A 24,102-nucleotide genomic window follows, 5' to 3' on the forward strand; every position below is an offset into this window, starting at 1 on the left:
GTGTTGGGTAAATATATGTTCGCTTTCCTCAGCTGAGCTCAGAGGAGTTTCCAAAGCTCATCTCAGAAACAATTTTTTCCATCAGCACATGTGGTTGACCATGTGCATATCCCCCCACACTGCTATATCTCCAGAACAACACTCCCACATAGTAAAACATCCTTTCCAACCTACTCTACCTCTACGAGCTCTCCTGCTGATCCCCAATTCTCATCCACCACCAACAGCTGTACACATTCCAGCAACCTCGGAAGCTCTCGCGGTCCGCTCACCCGCGCCACAGAGACCATCAGCCGAGCCCAATCTCGTGCTTTTACACCACTGCTCAGCGCCAAGAAGCTCGACAATATCATCTCAGAATTCTCATCATCGATCATTTTCATTTCCTGCAAACCCTCATAGGTCTGCGCGAGTTGGCCAGCAGTCATCGTTGGCACCACGCGGCTCAACTGCTCTTTCACGACCTGCCTCGCCTCTTCATCGCAAAATGGTAATTTCCCCAGAGACGCCGCTGCGATCGGATAAGATACGTTGTCGAGTTCCGATGCTCTCGACTTGACAAAATCGATCAAATTATCAATAACATTTTCGCTGGTGGTTCGCGTTCGAGCAGCAAAGTAGTGCAGTAACATCACAGCATCAAGGCTTGTAGCCGAGCTCAACAGGATCGAGCCCTTTTTCATAGCTAGATCGTTATCGATGGAGTCAACTATGTGTGCGGAGGTTATATTAGGTAGTCTTTCAACGGACCGTAGGATTGTACCTGGTGGAACGATGAGTGTCGTCAGTATTGTAAGATGATGATGCTGCTGTTGCATCATCTAAGTCGTTCTCCGGTAGCACACAATATGTCTCTCTAGGGTGAAGGATTTCCTTAGCTGAGCTTATGATGAATAGGTAGCCTTGTAAGGGATTCTCTAGCGATATTCGCGGTGATATGCAATAGTCGTGAAATATGTTTTTCATATCACTACGGTCGTGAAACTCCATTAAATTCAACACGTAAACCTTGGTAGTTGTAGGAGAGCTGTTGCATCACCTTAGTCGCTCTCCGGTAGCACACAATATGTCTCTCTAGGGTGAGCTTATGATGAAGATAGTCTTCATCCGCTAAGTATGCACAGGTAGCCTTGTAAGGCATTCTCGCGAAATTATATCTAGTGTGGTGTCATCTCAGTGGGGAAATCACCAATAGCATGCAAAAAATAATAAATTTTACACATGTGATGTGATAAAAGTAACCTTTCAAGATTATGATAGCGTCTGCAGTTCCGTTTCGGACATTCGAGCTACCAGGTCACGAGACCCTTCCCAGTAGTTCTGGAATATTTGTGTGTTGTAGAGCAACAAGGAATTCATAAAAGCCATGAAAGTAACCTTTCAAGATTATGATAGCGTCTGCAGTTCCGTTCGGGAATCCGAGACACCAGGTCACAAGACCCTTCTTAGTAATTCTGGAATATTTGTGCATTGGAGAGCCACAAGAAAGCCATGAAAGTAACCTTTCGAGACTATGATAGCGACAGATAGTTGCTCACTATCATTAATCCCGAAAAAATACACATTTTCATACTATCACTTACATGCAGTTCTAGCTGGTATGTGACATAGACTTACTCGCCCGAGCCGCTCGAGGATCTGAAATCGTTAAATACAGTTTCCGACAAGCCCTGAAACCAGCGCGTCTGTGGAGTGCGATAGTGTTGGGAGGATATACATTCGCCTTCCTCAGCTGAGCTCAGGTGTTTGCATACGAATTCGGGTAGAAATATACACAACCCAACAAGAATTTCCCGAAAATTCCTTAAAATTGGCACTAACACATGTAGTGGCGAATAATATTTTTTCACACATTTATCAACAACTTTTCAGAACTAACAAGTATCCTTACCTCGACAACAAGATCATCCAGCATTTTGGAGTTATTCTCACTTCGCATCCCCGCAAGCTTTTGGAGTGTCTGCGATAGTTGAACAGGTTCCCGAGCAGCGACAACCAACTTCGTCAACACCTGGAGGTAAACCAACTCCTCATTGGAGATATCAATTTTTTCAGTGCCAGTGTTAGAGGTATACAACCTCGAATTCACCATAGAAGTGTACAGAAAACCAACAAAAATTTTTCAAATTTTTCGTTATTTTTCCACCATCCGTCTCGCGTCTCCCCCATCGCAGCCTCTCACCATTTCGCACCCCTTCACATCTCCGCTGCGCACAAGTTCGTCGACCTGAGCTTGAGAGTTTCTGAATACTCATTCGAGAGTGATACATCACCTGTCTACTAAGTGCCTTAAAATTCTGCTTGGGTTTACGGACTGCCGGAAACTCCGCTCCGCCTACGAGATCGTTTTCCCAATCATTATCGAATATCATAGACTCACTGGTGCTATGATGCAAGGTGCTCAATCTTAGCCCCACTCGGCGTTCGAATTGTGATGTCATTATATAGCATCAACTGTTCCGAATCAGTATAAGCTCCGTTCCCTAATATTCCCATATATGTCCCGACTCAACCGGTGAGCCAGATGAAAAGTTGTGAGTGTGAAAAAAATATTGTCGCATTAGCGCCCGATAGCGCAGCGCACCACCCCTGGTTGGGAGAATGGCAGTGTATGGGGGCACTACTATCAACCCCAGTATCTAGTAACAATTGGGTAGCTAAGCAGGGTATACTCAAGGTAGTCTTCAACCAGGCAGCAATAGGTGGAGACAGACGCAATTACGACAGTAGAGGGAAAGAGCAGGGTGGACAAAAAAAATCAAAAAAATGCCTCTCCCGAGGATCGAACCATAATGTCTTAAGCATTCGCCGCGATCAGAACCGTCATCGCGACACCCCAACTAGTGTTCCCTACTGCATACTCATTATATAAACTAATGAAGACTGGAACAACGCCAGATCGAAATTTAGTGACGAACTTGACAGCCAGAAACAGCAGTTAACAAAAAGTGATAATAACATGAAACCTGGTCATCTCTCGTTAGTCATCACCGCGGGCAATAATCCTGCTCGTGATGCTAGGAAGTAGTTATCGAGGTAAGTTCAATTCCTGCCACACACCGGAAAAGTACTTCATATTCTAGTATCATAAGATCGCCGTTTCCTATTCTGTAGTGTGGTTTAGGTGCACTCAGGCAAGCAGCCTATGGGAAGGGCCCGGCATTGTAGCCAGTCTCTCCCACAAATATGACATCGGTCGCTCTACTGGCATGCATAGGTCAAACGGACAATGCTCAGTACCCGTGCCCCCGTTGCGGGATCAATGGGTCATCGAGCCAAGTGACTTGGCAATGTCATTGAAGTGAATGGAACCGAATCACTGGGGACTCACCAGTGGTGAGGACAAACCCGTGCATTTCCAGAATTGACAGCATGCCGTAACTCAACGCTCAACTCAAGGAACTGTGGGCGGAAATGAGTGATGAGGTATCATCGGATTCTCACGTGACACAAGCCCGACTACACCACCGCTCCGTATTCATCAAGATGGGCAGGTCATGGCTGTGTTGTGAGCTTATGGCGATTACACAGTCGTCGCGATTTCGAGCATCTCAATTTCCAGACGCGCGAGTAATACGCGCACGAGAATAGTAATTTCCCGGATCTAGCGAGATACTTCGAATGAATACCTCGCGATTTGGTTCGGTCTGTAGTGGGATGAGCCTCCTATAACTGTCCGAAGTCGCTGAGACCACAGCAGTTGTTCCATTCAATGACTATCATTCCTCGTAACGCCATCATGCTCCTCCTCATCTCACCTTCACTCGGTGCTGGTCCTTATGATCAACTCAGAACTCCGGAGGTAATCCGTTCCATTGCAGTTAGTAATGCTCGCGATAGCACCAATAAATCTGACTATGCCCTGTTGCTATGGTTGTGCCTTCAGGGAGGAACTCCCAGCGACTCGTTGGATTTCAGCCAATCGACCCGTTCCGGAGCCGAAGTGAATAGTTCTTCAGCGATCGAGTCAGATGCTTGCATTTAGGTCACTATCACTTCGATCAGGAAACCGAAGGTGATAACGAGTAACACAGGTGCTTTCGAACCTGACACTTTCTGCAACCTCAAATGGCGATCGACAGCAAAGATTCCAGGGATGCATTTCTTGGTGTATCTAGACCGAGCTCAGGGGGCCTTCACACACTTCAATGCTCATTCGGAACCAGGACTCGGCATTCGACGGTTGATAATTAAGTAAGAGAAGACCTCCTCCAGATAGCCTCATCATTCGCTCCTTATCAGCGATGATATGGGCAAGTTGATCGTTAAGGCTGAGGCATATGACGAGGGGTCGGAGAGCTATGGAATTCCGGGGATCGAAGTAGAGGGTGAAGAACGCTCCCGAGCAGAAGAAGCACTTTCGCAAGGAGGCCCTTTCTCACCTCTCGCTCATCTCAAGGGGAAGACCGTGGGGCCTCTCATTACGTCGATCGATTGGAAAGCCGATAGCGAGCAGCTCAAGTGCGACAAGATATTCCACTTCATCGCTAACCATCCCCCTGGAGGATATCCAAAGGGCGACCTCCGGTGGTTGTTCGATTTCGTGGAGGCCAATACAGAGAGGATCCAAGGCATCATCGAGGGTTGGGAGCCGATAAAAAAGAAGAGAGACTCCGAGAAAAAACGTTCCTTACTTAAGAAAATCCGTCAGAGATTCTCCAGAAAGTAGATTCATCAGAGAAAATCTTTTGCTGTCTGTGTGTCCGATCATGTTACAGGTGTGTTATTAAATCGGTCAACGCGTTGAGCTTTTCAAATGCGTAGTTAACAAAGGGAATCCCATTTGTTTATTGGACATTGACTAGGAGCCCGTCGGAAAGTGCTCACTTTAGTGAGTCCGACAACACTCGGAAACGATACCGTTCCCTTCAAAATTCGAGCTTGTGCCCACTCCCAATGTGGCAGTAACATATTCCAATCTGGCTACTCAACTGGGTGCTTCCTCCTCCCGAAATATCACATTCGGAATACCAGTGGGATAGCTGAGATTTCAAGCCATGCGCTGCCAGAATCGATCAGGATATATGAAAATTATCAAAGTCGTCGCGATAATATATAATACTTAAAGTTGACAAAAGTATAGCATTTGGAATCATTGTAGCGCTTCGACAACATCAGTTGGACAACATGATGTCGTCGACTGATTAACGTCGTCACCGCGGATCGAACCCGGAGACTCACGGTTAAAAGTCAATATCACTAACCGACTCAGCTGTAGAATCGACATACGTGCTGCATTCTGAGCCTTCTCCATCTTCAACGACAACAAAGAACTCTTCTGCACGTTTAAGGGTGTTCCCCCGGAACCTGACGGCACTAAAATGAGCTCCTATGAAACCACAAACCATCAGCTTACCTCAACATGAGCACGAATACGCCAATGACGACCATGAAAAATCCCGTAGACACAGCTTTCTCCAAACCGTCTAGAATAGCCCACCTGTCCGCCCAGGCTTGTATGCTCTCATGAACAAACATTCGAACAACTCAAACTACGTGACATTGGACGATTCGGCGAAGTTATGGTACAAAGCAGAGATTGGCAAAATCTACAGTGTGTGATTTCTAACGACCATACATGCGAGAACACAAAGAAATGTACTCACTAATGTCACACCAGCTCGAACTGTTGTAGGAGTCGACGCATGCGTGCAAGGCATTCACTGGAGTCAAGTGAACTAGACTATTGGTATTATCATTTTATTTCTCTAGTCTAGACTTATTGATATTCAAGAAAATTTCTTGAGTTCGATCCATCGGCTATCCTTACGTGCCCTATATGGCCGACAACGGCTCCGATTCCTCAAATATACAAACATCCACCTTTGCATACCGACTCTTCAAACAACGGCGATATGTTACTCGAACATATCGCGGTCGAAAATGGGAAATTCAAAACACATTTTTCATTCATAAGATGAGCCGACATATATTTTCCCGACACTCAAATCTACTCAACCACAACAAGTAACAAAATATGAAAACCACACAAACAACCTAATCTCTATGATGGCGATTTTTCTTATTCTTTTTACTAGCCGAAGCCGCTATAGCCGCCACTCCACCAACCACCAGTGCTCCCGTTACAAATCCCAACACGCCAGCTGCGAAACCATCATCTGAGCAGTTAAATAAATAATAATAGATTATCCATGCAAAACGTAAAAATTCTGAGGAATTTTCGGCAAACTCTTCGTTGTTTTTCTGTACACTTCTACCCGAGCTCCCAGACAATCCTGAGCTCAGCCGAGCTCAGGAAGCAAACATGTGTTCTCCAACACTGCGCATAAGACTTTTAATTTCCGAACACATCCATTTCGCCACTTCAAAATTTCAACTCCGCGAGGCGAGCGAGTTCGTGCGCGATAATACCCAAATAGGACGTAGTTTTTAAACTTCGAACCAACAGAGACTATAGTCAGCCAGTTTACAACTAGAGCTAATTCCGTCGAGAAAACTTCACGACTCGGAATATCATGTTTTCTCGCACAGACTCTACAACCCCTCCGGATGACCACCATAAAAATGTAAAAATGCCCTCATACGTTCATACGTGCCTACGAAGTATCCTGTTTTACGATAACGTTTGTTTTCCGAAGAAAAAGAGTATCAGTTGAGGTATTCGGGGCGGAGACAGTGACTGAGCCCGCAGCTATACCTCTATACTGGCTATTACTCGCCTGGTAGAAGGGGTGCTACACAAGAAGAAGTAGAAGTTTATAACAGTAACAGTATATAACATCGAATTCTCTGCCGTGTAACACACTATCTACCGATTCATACTGCGGGCTCAGACAGCAATGACTGAGCATGCAGCTATACCTCTATACTGGCTATTACTCGCCTTGTCGAAGGGGTGATGGGCAAGAAGAAGTAGGAGTTGGGGTACTATATATACGCAAAACTAACGATGATTCTTTATGCTATATAGGATGCTCTCTATGCTGATATATATGTTAAATACTATTCTCACCTTTAACACAGCCAGCAGTAGCCTGTTCATCATTTTCGATGCCTCCTGGGAAATGTGGCATGTTCACATTAGGACAACAATAATCATCTAAAGCGTGCCATGGACAAGTACATGTGTTGGTGATGACAATGTGAAAATTTTGAGAATTTATTATTGCACATTTCTACTCGAATTCGCATGTCAACTTCATGCACTCCAACAGCTAAAGAAAGCGAGCTTATATTCTAACACTGTAAACGTGTAATTCGTGTTTTAATATACGATTGTCTACCTCCAGTTGCGACATCGGATAGGGCATAGTTGGTGGTCACTTTGTCTAGAGTGCACTCCTTACGGCAGAATCTGACATATAACGGACCTAATTTGTATCTTGCACGGTCAACCTCAAGATACGCTTAGATACTTACGGACATTCAAAACTCCACTTTGACCAAGACTGTGTTATTCGCTTCAAACACGATACACATAACGTGTGGCCGCAACTGGACAGAACCTGACCTAATCTGTATCTTGCGTAGTTGAACCTAAGATACCTTAGGCACATGCGCTCTACCATTGTACGCATGTGAACATATTCGACATTCTATGGCTGCTGCGGGACTCCGCGAACTGGTAGAAAACGATGACATAGGAACACAGAATCAATACTAGTGTAATATGCAGTGTGGGGGGAAAGTACGCACATGGTCAACTACATGTGTGGGCGCAATATGAAAATTTTGGGAAATTCTCATTCGTTTCCGTACTATTCCTTCTTAGAGGAAAGTCGTAGTAGACTAAGCACTCAACAAATGCCAAAGTCACATTGCACATTGCTGAGAAAGGGGCTGGGCAGTAAATGTCTTATTTACCGTGACACTATTCCTTCTTAGAGGAAAGTCGTAGTAGACTAAGCACTCAGCAAGTGCCGAAGTGATGAAAGCCGTAAAGCTTCTTATGAATGACTGAGCTACGTTCGTACGCAAACTCAATGAGCGGAGCGAAGTGATTTTCTTCCCATGAAATGGAACAGTACATTTCTACTACCCCACTTCGTATATAAACTCCTATAAAAAGTGAGGAAAGCGAACATATGTTCGAACACCAGTAATATGGCAGAGAAAAACACAACCATTATTTACCAAATTTTGGTAGCTCCGTCATCAATCAAAAACGACTCGTTAGACTTGAAGAATTTTCAGACAGCAAGTTGACATGAAAAAAATCCTGCAGTTGCACGAACAGCGCACATTTTTGCCATTTCCGAATTACCCCGTAAACGAATTGGAATTGAATTTATATTATCAATTTTTTATCATTGGAGTTTCACAACCCGTTTTTCGCGAAGTGGCCTGAAAACTCTGTGAAAAACTAGCGATATTCGCGATGATATGCAGTAGTCGTGGAATATGTTTTTCATATCACTAGAGTGAAACTTCATAAGATTCAATTTATATTATTTTCTATTATTAGTTTCAATTCATATTTTTAGAGGACTATTATTCCCAGAGAGAACAATGCCTCGATAAAGCAGACTTAGTGGAACGACATTTTTGAAGAGTATATGTCTACGTCTACTATGCGGATCTACGTGAGGCTTGCTGGAACGACATTTTTGAAGAGTATATGTCTACGTCTACTATGCTGATTTTCGTGAGTTGGCATATATATCGTATAACTTAAAACCTCAAGAAATTGCCAAGACTTCAAATGCTCCTCAGTTTCAAGAGCTCTGTTAGTGATTTCCCTATCGATATAACTGCACGTGAATTCCCTATAAGGCTATCTATTCATCATAAGCTCAGCTAAGGAAATCATTCACCCTAGAGAGACATATTGTGTGCTACCGGAGAGCGACTAAGATGATGCAACAGCTCTCCTACAACTTCCAAGGTTTACATGTTGAATTTAATGGAGTTTCACGACCGTAGCGATATGAAAAACATATTCCACGACTATTGCATATCATCGAAATGTTGGTCCTAGAAATGTACAACAAGTTGTTGTACATTCATTTCTCAGCGTTGCTGTCAACAACCAACAACAGCTGTATGCATGATACTTGTTTGTTGATAACAGTGAGAAACCTGCCGAACAGTGTGGGAGAACATGCGCATGTTCAACTACATGTTTTGTGACGATATGGAAATTCTGAGGCGATTTCGGTAGCGTTACGTTTGTGGAACGCAAGAACTGGCGAGGAGGATATAAGTATACAAGAAGAGCTATGGCAACGGGAACTACATAGCTTAGCTGAGGGGGACAGGTCTGTGTGTGTCACCACACGTTACTCAGCATCATCACTTTGAGTTCTTAGCATTCGGAACCATATCTAAACTGGGTACGTATGAGATTAGATTTTCTTCCGGGTGCGCTCTTTCTCGTCGGGATGAGCTCATGGTGTGGTATTGGGAGGATTGGGCGTGAAATTTATTCTAGAGCTTTCTAGAAATGTCATGATGAAGTATATATCATATTGCCGATAAGCTTCGCTCTCTTGAGAGTTGTATACTGTACAACAGAGATCACTCCTGACACGTGGTGGCGTTTTGCAATTTTCTCATCAAATTGTTGACTTTTTATTCCTCGATTTTCAATCCGATATGAAATTTCAAGAGCATGAATCAGTGTTGTAATATATGTTCGCTTCCCTCAGCTGGCCTTAGGAGTTTCCTCACTGATTATAGGAGTTTATATACAAAGTAGGGTAGGATTGTACATGAATCAACCAGAATTTCCAAAAATTTTCTCCCAGAATTTTAATATGGTCACCAACATATGTGGTTGACCTTGTGCATGTTTTCCCACACTGACATGAATGCGACAACACTGTGAAATCTGAATTGTGTTTTCTTTCAGAACAACATTACGTCTCTACTGAGGTCGTCAAGAAGTATCCGACATGGAAAAAGTAAGCCCCAGGATTTGAACTTGGGACCTTCGGAATGCTAGCCTTGCCCGGTTTCGGTTCTGCTGTAACGGCACTGATAATTTCAGCATTTCTCATCGCGGTCAATAGTGCACGACGAAGGCGTTTCTTGTTGATCAATTTCATAACATGATGGATAAGTTTACTTCTCTCCAATGCGATCCACTTTGCCCGAAATCGCCACAACTCCTCGCTCTACCAAAACGAGTCGAACACATCTAGAATCGTTGTACGGAACACCATCGTTTTCATCACTGTACGCAGACCAGGTGAGAGATCTTGCAATCTTGACAAATCTTGCATTTCCTCAACGTTTCAGCCTGATGATGAACCTGGACCCGGTCAGTACGGCCCTTGGTCAGCAATTGGCCAACAGCATTTAAGTCAACACGCGAGCCCACCGACCGCGAAAGTGTTTGGTCGGAATAGGAAAAGTTGCGAACAGATGTGGATATCAAAACACCATTTGGGAGAGCTTCTAGGCAGAGACACGCCTGGCGCTGGAACGTATGATTTTTCCACGCAAACATTTGGAAAGAGAAATTCGATGAAATTCGGAGGCGCGCGACGACGAACTGAGTTTGGTCAGCCTAGCGTCAGTCCCGGACCGGCGTACGACACTCGCGGGTCAATCGCGAGAACGGCATGCAGAAGTGGGAGTGCGTTACGGAGGGCGAATAGATATGCATTGGATGATGTGGAGAGGGCAATGAGAGCACACGATGTCTGTCCCGGCGAGTAAGTTTATTCTTATCGAGGCGATCTGTATATAAAACAACCCGTGAAAAGAACAATATTAATATCATTCATACGTATGTATGTTGCCACCATCGAAGAAAAGATGATAAATTCTTGAGTTTGATGGTGTTGATTTATATCTGTTTGGTTTCTCCAGCCGAGCCCTTTTCGTTGTAATACTAAAATCGTCTGCATTAATAATTACATGATTTTCTTATTGGAGTTTCACCCTAGTGATATGAAAAACACTAGTGAAAAACATATTTCACGACTACTGCATATCACCGCGAATATTGCTAGTTTTTCACGTGGAGTATTACGCTACGTAAAGCGGTTGAAAGTCCACTATAACTGCATGAGTTTTGAATTTTTTTCCGCGCAACGAATTGAATTCTTTATGATTTTCAAAAACGTCCTTCGCATCAGTTACGACGTTGTTGCCCCTGGGCGCAAACTGGATGAGAGTTTTGGTCGAAGTTTTGGTATCAGTCATAGAGCTTACGATAAGACATGTACGCCTGGTTTCGAAAGGGAACTGCTCGGCAGAGCCAGTCCCGGACCGGGGTCTATGACTTTAGATTTTGCAAAAAACGGAAGTACTCCAACACAGTAGGATCTCACCGTGAGGATTACTTCATTTAGGACTTCACGGCTTTGCCCGTTCGCAACGTCATCATGAGGGCGGCTCGAGATGTGGGACCGGCGGTCCTGGTCCGGGAACTTACAGCGTTCAGAATGTGCGTTTGTTGAGAGGGGCTATATCGCCCTGTGGAACAGTGTGGGAAAATATGCTCATGGTTGGCCACATATGTTGGTGACAATATGGAAATTCTGGGGAAAATTTCCGAAATTCTCGCGGGTTCCTGTACATTTCTACCCTAGTTCGTATATGAACTCCTGTAGTTAGTGAGGAAACTCCTAGGGTCAACTGATGAAAACGATCATATATTACACTACTGCTGTGGAAAGCCAATTGATTGGGCTGAAACTCATCCAGCATCGATACGATTCAAACTTAGCCGCGTTGTCCAACTCACATACACAGTGTCGTTCGCATCAGAAACGACGAATTGGATATATTTTATATAATCGTCGGTCGGCGAGCTCTGCTTTTTCTGCGTTCGCTCGTTTAGTGATTTCTGAACGATCACAGCAGTTGAACTCTCCGGATGCATATCATCCAGCAGTGCGTTATTCAAGTATCGCGCAAGAAATACGAAACCGCTTTAAACCATGTGTATTGGCCACAACTCTTGTGCGACTCGTAAGCGGAAAATGGTGGAAAAAGTGCGTACCGGGAATCGAACCCGCGACTATTTCCTCACCTCGAAGGTCAAGTGTAAATTTGTGATATAATATAAAAATTTATATACGTTTAAGAACGTCGTAGTTTAGTATGAACTGTGGTAGACTACGACGTTTTTCAGCAAATATTATCTGTTTTAATCAGCGAGCGAATAATTCCGTGTGATATCTTTTCACCAGGTTATAAACGTTGGTCGTCTTCGTTGTTTTGAGTCATCACGACGCAACCCGCCACGGACTAGTTTTGGTAAGCCCGCACGGAAAGGGCGGATCGACTTTAAAGCCCTCCGCATTCGAGACGAGTCTCTGAGACTGGATGTGAGTTGTTGAAAGGTGCATCGCTCCGCTAAGATTGTTGTTTTATTCAGGCGCGAGCGGCGTTGAGGTCGGCACCGTCGAGACGCATTATTGTTTGAGCATGTTGATTCAGTTGTTCGCGTTAAACGATATTGTGTTGTTCTTGTGAGTAAAGATCCATCCGTGAAAAATTTTTCCATCTGTCTTCTCCTTCGTGGAAAAAGTCAACTGATGAATATTAAAACTTAATAAGTGGGAAGCAACGCATAAGAGGGACACATGCTGAGAGCATGAGTATGAAATGATAATTTGGGAAAAGAAACCCGAAAATGTGAGACTCTGACGCACGATTATATCTACGTAGCTTAGATAATAAATATTAATCACGATGTAGATTTTGGAATGCACTGAAGAGAGTAGAATTAGAGCGGAAAGAGGCGTTTAGAATGAATAGGTAGAAAGTAACGTATAAGAGGGGCATATGCTGAAAATGGGGGAGTATGTAATTAGAATTTGTGGAAGAGATTTTGAATTGTGAAATATTAACGCACGATTATATCCACCTAGCTTAAAAGTATTAATTAATCATAATCTCTATTATAGATATTCTCTACGACAAATCCAATGTGAAAATCATGAGCTTGGTAACCTCCTGATCATCCCTGTCGAAGCACGAGACGAAAAACTACATTTTAACATTCATTAATTTATATACAACGTAGAGATGAGGTCGTCAACAAAAGTTTACTAGAAGTAGGAAGAACCAGTAGGGAGAATGTAACTCTGCATTGAATTATACTACTACGCGAATGCGAAGAAATATCAACGCTAGCATTTCTGTTGTGATGGAATTGTGTAACTGTTTTATGTAGTCGATATTGACCTGTGAGAGCTAGCTCTACTCTAAGACTTAATTCAAGAGTTATTGTGATACAGTGCTAATTGATACTATGCAAATACGAAGAAATATCAACGCTAGCATTTCTGTTGTGATGAAATTGTGTAACTGTTTTATGTTTTATGCTTCGCTCGCTCCACAATTGCTGCGTGTCACAGCCCATATTTTAGCCTAGCGTCAAGTGAGCCTACTATTGATTAATAACTTCCTCTACTTTGGCGACTGTTAGGATTAGATAACTCAACAAGAGTTATGAACAAGTGATTCTTAACTAATGATCAATACAGTAATCATAAAGTATACGCTAGGCTAGCAAGGGAGACTAGTATCACAAGAATCTAAAATTACAGAAGACACTTGTGTACAATATTTCCTCACAGCGATGGACAACAATGTGATCCATTAGTAAGCAATTGATCAGAACTGCTCCGCAATTTAGGATGGTGTGAATCGGCCGAAACTATCAGTCTGCTGCTCTAATTTTTGTCAGAGTCATCAGCCTCGGGGGTTAACATAAATTGAGTTTAAAACCAAAACAACTCCTCCTTCTACGAGACTCCGAGTAATTAACATTGTATTGTACGTAAATATCATTTGTTACGTTGACATTCGTGTGGTATCAACTTCTTCCTTTTCCGCGACTGCCGCTCCCTTCTCCACAGAGTTCGCCTCAGCTTCTCCAGAAGGTGTTTCTGCTTCGCTGATCGGCTCAACGATAGCAGCCATTTGTTGGTTCAGCGACTGGAAATACTTCTGGGCGTGAGATCTACCACAGAAAAAAAACTTCGCTCCGCTGTACGACGAAGAGCATTTTACCGTATTTGAGCGCGAGTTCGCGTTCCAACATGTGCATGTACTTTCTGCCAATCTCGTCCATAGAGACCTACTGCATCTACGAATCTGAAAATTCGATGATGAATCGGAACATTGCACAGTGTTATATACTTCCTATTTATACCGTCAACATGAATACCATAATTTTTGCTACTTTGAGCAAGGCTGCGCATTTGTCCTTACTCACTAAGTAATGTCATTTTAATGCAGTTTCACCCGTTTTACGTAAATTGGCGTACAACTCTGTGAAAAACGCGATATTCGCCCTATGTAGTAGTCGTGAGAAATGTTTTTCACTAGTGTTTTTCATATCATGTATAACGATCTCGTGGTGCATATTTGACAATTTTTTCCATTTATATTTGTATATTTATCTCTTTCTATATCCCTTTTACTGGCCGAAGCATGATCTTGTCGCATTAAGAAAATACTCGAGTATTTTATCGCAGTTTACGGTATACAAACACGCATTTTTACAAAATCCATACACCTTGGAGTTTCACAACCGGTTTTACGTGAAGTGGTTTCATACTCAGTGAAAAAAACCGATATTCGCGGTGATATGCAGTAGTCATGAAATATACTTCATATCACTAGGGCAGTCTTCCATTGATTCTCGCGATAGCGTAATACAGCCTTATTACCGTTGATTCTCTTCTGCTGTCCATCTATACGGACCCGACTGCATCCCAGTACTCGATTCGCTTGGAGGCGGCGGGGACGAGGGCGGTGTTGATGATGATTCAACTGATGATGCTGTTTCACGTAGGATTTCCTCGATGTTGATTGGTGGAGGGGGCTCACGGATAACCTCAGTCTTAATGGTATGTCTGAGATATAGTTCAATGAGATAACGGGCTAAACTAACATTCGAACCACCAGGGTTCGACCCCTGCTTGTGACGTACCGAGGAACAGCTTTTTCAATCCGTGGTCGCTTCTTAATCACTCCACTTTTCCATTCTTCGGCGAGAATCCAACCTGAAAGTAGGACACCGAGTAAAGTATAGTATCTCCGGAGTGATAATAATAATAATCATACTAATACCAACACATCTGCTACTTCCCAGTTTCCTCACCCTATCTACTACTATTGATTTTCCAATCCGATTATTACCTCGTTTCTTCTTATGAGCGGATCTTGTAGTAGTTCCTCGAGTTGTCTCGTCCGTCGCCTTACAACATTTATCCACCATTTTCAAGTACCCCCGTCTCCCCATAATGACCTCCATTCCTGGCGGCAAGTACCCCGAGAAACGAAGCCCAGGACATTCATCACAGCGACCGTCCTCACGAGCCATCGCCTTGGCAGCAGCACGTTTCGAACAACGTAGTTTCCGATGCTGGTAATTCGACGAGTCATAGGCCTCGTCGTCGAGCTCATCGTGTGGTGACGCCTCTCTCGTGTCACCATCAAGCGAGCCCAACTCGCTCAGCAACTGTCTGGTCTCGTCCTCCAGTTTGAGTACAGATAATCGCCTCAATTGGCGCGGACTTGAAATCACACTTGAAAACGCGTCGGCGTGAAAAAAGCGCGCGCCATTGTAATCGATTACGCTGGCACGATCGATATCACACAGTGCGTTCGCGAGGTGTTTCTACCATCGCAACTCAGTAAGGCGATCGGCTATACTTTCCGAACAGACCCTCATCGGTTTCTCAGGCAGTACGAAGACTTTCAAACCGGAATCCCGGCGAAAAAGTAGGCTACGGTCGAACCATCATTTACTCTAGTACGCCAGTGTGGAAAAATGTGCACATTCTGAATAGAATAGACTTAGCCATTGAACTTAGGCTTATAATTTCTCGCCGAAATGAGCGAGATGATATGTTGCTCACTTACAACATCGCATGACATGTGATGTTGTAAGTGAGCTGTGAATGGGAGCTCTGTTGACACCGTGGATTCTACGAACCTCTCGAACTACTCGGAACTTCTCGACATTGCAACATCAATCTTTTAGCGTCGTTATTTGAACGCTTGTAGACTTGCGACATGTTCAACGAATGTTGTGGTTTGAAATCACTATATCTGAGCCTTGTGAGAGTTTTAGCCTGAAACACGAATTATTAGAAAGCTAAATCTACAACTTTGCCTAAATAAATTCGCTCTTTTCATGTGTTGGTGGCAGTATGAAAATTCTGAGGAAATTCCATAATTAGCTTTGGAAACTCCTGAGCTCAGCTGAGGAAAGCGAACATATATTCATACTCCAACATTGAAGTTCATCTTAACCGTCAGTCGCCCTCGCAGCAAGAGCCGGGGGCACGGCTGAGCGAGTGGACGATGAAGACGTTGGCGGCGATCTGAGTAGCTGTGGAGTCAATGGCTACTCGGCTGACGACTGCGATGAGGTTTTCAAACTGGTGAGACCGGGAATCACTCACTGAATATAACTCGTTCAAGGCGGTACCAGTCAACGGCGCGATTGACCAACTACACTTGTGCAGACTCTGCACAAGCGACGCTATGAGAATGATTATTTTAGATAGTCGTTATCATTATGATGTGATGCATGGTGATCATGGTGTGATGCATCGCGATAAGTAATTTATTCGTCGCAATGCATCACAAGTTCAGTTCTACACACCATACTATCTGATATTCTTTGCCGCGCAATACCCGCGCCAGGTTCAATACCGGGGTTGGACATGTGCCGAAAAGTGCAATTATTTTTTTTCGAAAATCGGTTGCGGACAGGTTCCATGCAATATGAGGCGGCCTTACATTCAAAATCTCAGCTTCCAAGTCTTTCTGTAGAAAAGCTACCTCAGCACACGTATTTTCGATTTCTAGATGGCGCGCAGTACGCGCCGCGTCCAGTACCCACATCCTTCTGTAAGGAGGCATCAATCACACGTAGGTTGATAAAGACGATAATGGCTACATCGACGCCGGTAGTATTCGATCGGCGTTGATAAACATCTGTGGCCGCCGATTTGAAGATGTAAAAAATGAGGAAACCATCGAGATGGTGAGCATCGCGTTTTACTGAACACCGTTGAACTGAATCCCATAGGAATTTCGATGAACCGAGCCAACTAGAGGTGTCAAGTGGGTTTCTATTTCGGAAATATCCGAAATATACCCACGACTCTCAAATTCCCAAGAAATATAACGAAAATAACAGTCTTCGCCTTGTAAGTGCCGGCCAATGTCTCTAGGGTCGACAAAAATGTAAAAGAACTATTTTACGAACGAGTTTGTACGACACGACTTGTTCGTAGATTCGGATGCTTGATACCACCGGCAATGGACGTGTATCTAGATCTGAATTCTTAACCGTCCTTGGGGACCGAGATCATACCATCACTAGAGAAGCTGATAGGTAGACCAGGCTGAGCCTTGAAACTTTGGCGCTAGTTCGAAGCGCGATTGGTGTCACTCAGGCTTCTAGCTGAGCAACACCGCAAAGAAGAGGCAGCGAGAAGCTATCATAGACAACATGTTGAGAACAGAACAGCTGTGGCCGCCACGGTATCGAGTAAAAACCATAAACCTAAGGTCAGTCATCATCTGCATATGTCGCTCTAGAATGGATCGCCCATTGGAATTCAGCGCCATGAAGTGTCGATATATGGGTTGAGAGAATCCTGGGTGGATCCGCACAATCTTCCCTCGCTTCCATTCGTCCACTGCAATTCAACGAGTCGTGCTGCACGGCAGACCCTCGTGAAGCAGAGTCTATCATCCTCATCAGGATAATACCCCTATTACTCCACCATTATTACTATTTTCCGTCAATTACTCAGCATTGCCTCACTTAGTGAAAAAATAATGACGTACACGCATTGATTGGCTTAGCCAGAGATTGTAGATAACTTAGCTGTCTCAATGGATGCGCTATCACAACCACATCCTTGGTTGAGGTGCGTATTGCGAGATGGTCGTATGATTTTTTTGAAGAAAGAGAAATCCGTGGGGATATGTTGGTAGACTGCTGACAAATTCTCTCGGGATACTAGGACTTGAAAATACTGGTGTAAGAGAAGAGCAACCAATTCGTTCGTACCTTGCACGCATGCTCTTGCACGCTCATGCTTCGTAGCAAGAATTGTGGACACTGAATAAGGACTACCTTTACTCGAGTGAGAGAAAAGTCGAAGGGATTTCTGAGGCATAAACTTGTACACAATATAAGCACTCAGAGAGCAAAACTACTTGGAGCTTTTATTATGCTGATTTGTCGTGTCCAGAGTCGCGCATTGACCAAGACGGCTATGCAATTCGGGCAAGCTGGAGACCGCGATAAGCAAGCGCAGCTCCCCCTGGCCGCGATGGCTGGTGTCGAGAATGAGAGGCGACGCTACAGCGTTGGAGATCAGCGAGTTACCTCAGTCGCAAAAGAAGACGAACAATTCGATCCGTCCTTGACAGATTTTGTAAGGGACAGATACGGCAATTTCGAAATCAGTCTCGACAGATGCATAGTTTAACCAGTCAAAACGGTGGAGAATTAAAGGGCGATTTTATACAGCGGTTATTCACGCGTTTCAAGACATCTGATGTGCATCGGCCAGGAGAACTAGACTACGCAAAATTCTGCCAGGTATACATGAACAATAGGCCATTATTGACACACAGTGTATCAGATTCTTGAGCGCGATGGTAGTCGACAGATGGAGATGATATTTGAATTATTCGATCACAACGAGAAAAGCGCAGTGGATGTGCGCGAGTTCTTGGTCGGCATGTGCAACTTCACTACTATACCAGCGTGAGAACATTCATCGATCTATAGGCTTGTCGAACGGAGTTCACCTGCAGAACAACGAATATAATCGCTTGTTACTCGGATTTCTGTTCGAGTATTATCGGCAATCAACTATGGCGCGATTCTCACACGAATCGATGAATCCTTCGAATGAGCAACATATTTAAGGCGTTCCCTCTCATCAGGATCGAGAGGATGAGATTCGCGTTCCTACTGTTCGACGATAGTGGCTCTGGCTATATAGGGAAGGAGGACCTCGGACGAATAATCCGAGCTAATCTGGCGTGCACAGGAGCCGGTAAGGAAGCGTCGTGGGCAGTCACCACTGATAACTTATCACAATTACCCGTGATCATCTGAGGTCGTGGAGTATCTAGTTTACGACGTTAACAACACAACCTACTTGTCTGTAAACTTTACGAAAAGTTAACTCTGTAACGAATGAGAAGAACAAGTCGATATTTTTTCACTGAGTGGTTCTCCTCAATAATTTCCTTCGCAGCCCCCGAGGAATCAAGATTCTTAGTCATAATATGAACCTGAGTAACGTTCCATCCGTGGGCTATGGTTGGCCATTAGCCCTAGTATTATCCGATTCACACATATATGCAGGCACTACTGCAGTCGCAAATCATCCTAGAGGGATGAGTTCTGTAGTCGAACTGGCTGACTGTTCAACAACGTTTGAAATCTATGCTCCATCATTGAACATGGATTCCAAGTTGAATTATTAGTCATGTTGAATGAGCACTATGGAACCACCGTATGCACACTTGTGTGTTGTACAGTTCATAGTACTATACGCTCTATTAGGACTGAGAAAACCGAACCAGGATCGGCGAGTTAGAGCCGTACTGGCTGCGGCTGGTCCGAATGCATCACAAGACGAACAACTTCGGCTACAGGATTTGATCAATGTCTGCCGGTCGAATCCCGGACTACTATTCTCGCCGGCTCAGGTGAAAGCCCACTCGACTGATAGCGACTTGTTGTTGTTATTGTAATGGAGACGCGTCTTCTTCCAGTCGTTTCCTCCCCAGAGACTTTTCGTTTTTGTGTCAGGCCAAGCAGATCGCAGAATGATTCGAGTGAGAGCGGTAACCTCCTTTCTTTGTATATTGTTATGTTGTGTTGTGGATACGGCGATGTTGAGTTATCGACCAAATCGATTTCTGAGTGGTACAGCGATTTCAGAACCTACGTGGCACTTCACTATTGGGGTTTCCGCTCGATTCGACGTATCATCAGCGTTAGAGTCACCTGCTTACCATGTAAAGCGGAATGTAAGATCTGTGGGAGCATAAGCTTCCTCCTCCCCATTCTGGCTAACGCAACGCAGGGCTTATCATTGAAGCTTGTCGTTTGACTTAACACTAACGAAAAGCCTCCAGATTTGTCCGAAGCTTACCATGATGTGTTCATCTACTATGACGACGTCACCGCCGCGTAGTGTTATCAGAGCTCGACAGTTCATCAGTGAACTCGATGACTTCATTCGAGATTCTAACGTTCAGAGCATCCCGAATCCTTTACAGGAGGTGAGGCTTTACATTAACGAATCGAGACACCTCTGGCATCCCTCTTACTCGAGTCTTCTTTAATTGAGTCGATTATACCACTCCGGGACCCGGAGTCCGGGTTGTGCCCTCTATCCTACGGCAATTCCATATCATTCGATATTCATGATATTTATAGTGGCTTCAGTGTTGGTCTCAGGCTGAGACTTCTACACTCTTCCTTAGTCAAATATAAACTCTCGTCGATCAGTTTAAAAGCTGTCCTGAATCGGGTTTTGGATGCAAAACTTCCAAAAAGTTATCATTTGATCGAGAAAAGATGCAGCTCTTCCATAAGAACCATTCACTGCAGTCGACCACTACAGTGGATGGTTCATTTAGTCGTTATTCACCACTCCGGATGAACGCGCGTTTGTATGTGAGTAAATGGCGTCATGATCATGTTGTGAATCTGATGATATACTGTTTTTTATCAAGGCGCTCGCCCTGCAGAGATCAGCTATACACTCGCTCGTTGGCATCGCCAATCTCCTCGAGACCAATGATGAATTGCGGCGCTCCGACAGCATTCGAGCGAACAATGGCACCATCGAAAACCTCTTCAAACGCATCACTTCCGCAAACCATGATGATGCCGACCTCTACGAAAGCGCGAGGGAGCCTGTTGACCTGAGCGACGTCGGTTCGGATACTTGTGAGCTGTAGGATCGTATTGTTTCGACTGAGGGGAGTTAGATCACTTCAGGGCGCCGCTCGTCCCAGCAGTTGAGGGAGACCCCTCTGATGATGACTCGTTGGTAAGTAGTTCAGAAGAAGGGCGAGGATGGAGTGATGAGGTGACTGATGTGGACATGAATGGTATGCACACACAGTATGCAGACGTAGTTCGATTCGTCAATACTATCCTATGAATGAGTCCATCTTGATTTGGTTGTGGAACTTTCTTATGCTCATCTCTATGCAACCCATGGGGTTTCAATTGATCAAAACGTTCGTTTAGGAGGCGGAAGCGTTCGAGAAGTTCGAAGAAGCACTCCAGAAAAAGCAACACTGCAAAGACGATAAAGTTGTGGCGACTCGTGAATAGAATAATTGGCATTTTTTGTTTCTAGTCCGCTAAAACGTTATTGTGTGGTGAGTTGATTATCCCCAATATAAGTCAGCTAAGAGTAGTTGCCGATCGTGAACGGGGAACACACCGTCGCTTACGGGGGTAGCATCTGGAGAAGATGAGGTGTCCATATTAATATGGTCATATTTTTGATTAGGGACGGACGGAGAATAATTCTCCATCCCCCCACCCCCTGATATATAGCACATCAGGAGGAGGAAAGATACGAGAGAATGAGAAAATGATACGATTGTGCGCTGTGTGATGACGACGAGATATCGATAAACTGAACCTAAGTTGAGTATCGATTCCCCATCCCGAACAATTACATTCATGTTTGTTAAATCTCTTGCTCTCCTATGAGACCGAGCTATGCCGGCCACATCCTATGAGCCCACAATGAGAAGAATGGTTCTAGTACACGCGCAAGCCCTGTCTTCGTCTGTGATGGCAGCACAGTGATGCGCACAACAAGTTTAGACGCTTAAATTGCGATAGTCGCTCTTATAGTGTCTGTCTCTCATCATTTCCCACCTTCCTGATCCCCTAGTCTAAGTCTGTCTTGGCTATACTCCTACTATGTCCTCCCTATTGCTTGGTTGCTATTGTCGTTACACCAATCATGTTTTTGTGCGGATCGGCATGCTTACCTCACGTTTTTTTGAATCGGTTGCGCCAGAGGCCTAAATTCGTTTGTGGAATACTCCCTATCTGCAGCATCCTTACCAACCTTATCCCCAAAATGTTCGCTACTAATCTCATCCTGGTTCAATCCCTTATGGTATGTATCGGTGTATATGCGTGGGTTTTACCTACTATCGCTATGGACCCACCTAATTGTTTTAAAGACTCAACAAGCCGCCGTTATAAACTGGGTCCATGTTACTACGTTCGGGGGAATGGTACTCTGGTTAACGCTGGGGCGATCCTAGTGACCCCGGTCGTAGCCTCGGGTAGGCCGTTCTGGGCCAACTTTGAGCTGTTTGTCATGCTCTCGAAAGGATCCTCAGTTCCGACTGGTGTCGGCATATATACCCAAGGAGGAAGCCTTTACACGGTTAACCTTCCCAGTAAGATTACGGTGGAAACAGGCTTCTATGCCGACAGTAACTTTCAACTAGGTGGAAAGAAAACGTCGGATGGATTCAGGTTGGACTTTCCCGTGTTCATCAAGGCTACGGTTAAGGTCCCTTACATTGGAACACTTGTTCTCCCTTTGGTAAAGCAGAACGGATTCGCTATTGTGAGTGACAAGGGCGAACCACATCATCTAATCGCCAGGGCTATAACTACAGGCAGTGATGGTGGCTTAACGGCTAGCATATCGATGAACTTCGAGATAGGTTCAGTAAATCTTCTCCATTGGCGTTACAGTAGCTTCATGAACATAAACATTTCTGGTAGAAAGGATGGTTTCAGCTTCACTTATGTTAAAAAAGTACCCCTTATATCCAAGAGTCTATAATGATCACTCGGGCGTCTAAATGTCATTAAGGAGCTTCTTCGTTCTCGCTCCCCTTTACGTAATCCGCAGAGTCTCTGATCGTGAATTTGACTTGATTTTGTCTATTGATTTCCGGCCTAATATCTTTCTAAGTCTGATTCACCGTTAGTAGCAAAGTAGTAATTTTTTGAGGTTTATCAGCTTTGTAGGTCCGGTAATCACAACAACATTCTGTCTTATCAAGATACTCGACAGTCATCCGGGATTACTCATCTTTTACTATCTGTATTATGTTAGTTGTTGCTACGTATTTAGTAGTACGTAGATCAGTTGGTGGAATAGGTTATCTTTCCCTTTTGGAACAAAAGTTATGACCCCCCTCATTGTTTTCGTCATTATCACTTCAGAAGACAGTGTTTGGTTACTATGAGAATCGTACATAGTAAATGCCTTCAACTATCTATCATTGGCGTATATTAAATAGTAGACAGTAAATAAGTATATTGAAGTTTCATCCGTGATATGAAATACAGTAGTAAGAGACACATTTCACAATTTACTTCGTGAAAAGCATTCTCGTTCACCGATAAATCAGAGGTCATAGCAGGATGGTTTCTAATGTGACGGTTTATGATCACTAAAATCTACAAAATAGTAGAGATACGAGTGGAATGCATCCTCCAACTGTTGGAGTCCAGCAGAAAGACAGGATTGGTCGACATACTCATATTTTCAACGATCCACATGCACGTGTGAGGAAGGATAATTGGTCTATTCTGACGATTTTTTTTCACTGGTAACTTGTGATCCTAACGAGATATTATTTTCCAATCGTTGTTTTCTATATTAACGACATATCTGTAGACTGATGATGCCTCCTAGGTTCGACGGATGATTTTGATATTCTGACCCAGTTTTGTTATTCTAACCCTAACTTTTTGTTCCAACGGAATTTAATGGTGAGCGGAAGGACAACAGTCCCGTAGTGCGAGTGAAATGTCACGCTAGGAGGGGTGCACCCATGAAAGACATATAACACAAGTGAAGTGCGCGCGCCCGTAAACGGTTTTCGAGTGTTGCAAAGCGGAAACCGAAGGTGAAACAAACCTTGAGTTGGATCATAGAGGTCTACAACGTGGATCGAGTACGGCTTTGAGGCCGAGCTCAACCACGAGTGTCGAGGGGTCCCTCGACGGGCCAGAATAATTCGACGGCGATGCCTTCATACTGGTCCCACCAGCATTTGGAGAACCGGGCAGGTATGTCCGGCTTCCATCCCAGGTGGGCCCTTCGCGCAGCTACGTGGGGGTCACGAGATCAATTGAAGGCATTGGTAGCACCTGATGTGGTCGGACCGTGTGTG

General features: G+C 44.2%; 5 protein-coding genes across 5 annotated transcripts; 3 read left to right on the forward strand and 2 right to left on the reverse strand.

The window, feature by feature from the left end:
- Positions 1–2,498: 2,498 nt before the first annotated feature.
- Positions 2,499–3,305, forward strand: Pmar_PMAR023802 (hypothetical protein; the record flags this gene model as incomplete). Its single annotated transcript, XM_002778587.1, has 2 exons — positions 2,499–2,515; positions 3,125–3,305. The coding sequence occupies 2 exons, from the start codon at positions 2,499–2,501 to the stop codon at positions 3,303–3,305; spliced, it is 198 nt and encodes a 65-aa protein (XP_002778633.1).
- Positions 3,306–4,249: 944 nt separating this feature from the next.
- On the forward strand, positions 4,250–4,669 carry Pmar_PMAR023803 (hypothetical protein; the record flags this gene model as incomplete). Its single annotated transcript, XM_002778588.1, has 1 exon — positions 4,250–4,669. One exon carries the CDS (start codon positions 4,250–4,252, stop codon positions 4,667–4,669), a length of 420 nt encoding a protein of 139 aa, XP_002778634.1.
- Positions 4,670–5,183: 514 nt separating this feature from the next.
- Pmar_PMAR023804 (hypothetical protein) lies at positions 5,184–5,478 on the reverse strand (the record flags this gene model as incomplete). The annotated part of the gene is made up of 2 exons (XM_002778589.1): positions 5,184–5,307; positions 5,357–5,478. The coding sequence occupies 2 exons, from the start codon at positions 5,476–5,478 to the stop codon at positions 5,184–5,186; spliced, it is 246 nt and encodes an 81-aa protein (XP_002778635.1).
- Positions 5,479–12,831: 7,353 nt separating this feature from the next.
- On the reverse strand, positions 12,832–15,148 carry Pmar_PMAR023805 (hypothetical protein; the record flags this gene model as incomplete). The annotated part of the gene is made up of 6 exons (XM_002778590.1): positions 12,832–12,883; positions 13,721–13,885; positions 13,936–14,019; positions 14,598–14,783; positions 14,861–14,933; positions 15,070–15,148. The coding sequence occupies 6 exons, from the start codon at positions 15,146–15,148 to the stop codon at positions 12,832–12,834; spliced, it is 639 nt and encodes a 212-aa protein (XP_002778636.1).
- Positions 15,149–22,006: 6,858 nt separating this feature from the next.
- On the forward strand, positions 22,007–23,145 carry Pmar_PMAR023806 (hypothetical protein). Its single transcript, XM_002778591.1, has one exon. It carries the CDS (start codon positions 22,038–22,040, stop codon positions 22,758–22,760), a length of 723 nt encoding a protein of 240 aa, XP_002778637.1. The 5' UTR covers positions 22,007–22,037; the 3' UTR covers positions 22,761–23,145.
- Positions 23,146–24,102: the final 957 nt, after the last annotated feature.

Source organism: Perkinsus marinus (assembly GCF_000006405.1).
Source record: "Perkinsus marinus ATCC 50983 genomic scaffold scf_1104296948516, whole genome shotgun sequence".
Taxonomy (NCBI): Eukaryota; Perkinsozoa; order Perkinsida; family Perkinsidae; genus Perkinsus; species Perkinsus marinus.

Bases quoted from the DNA above. Each gene is read 5' to 3' on its own strand.
- Pmar_PMAR023806 (XM_002778591.1), top strand. From the start codon at position 22,038: ATGTTCGCTACTAATCTCATCCTGGTTCAATCCCTTATGGTATGTATC.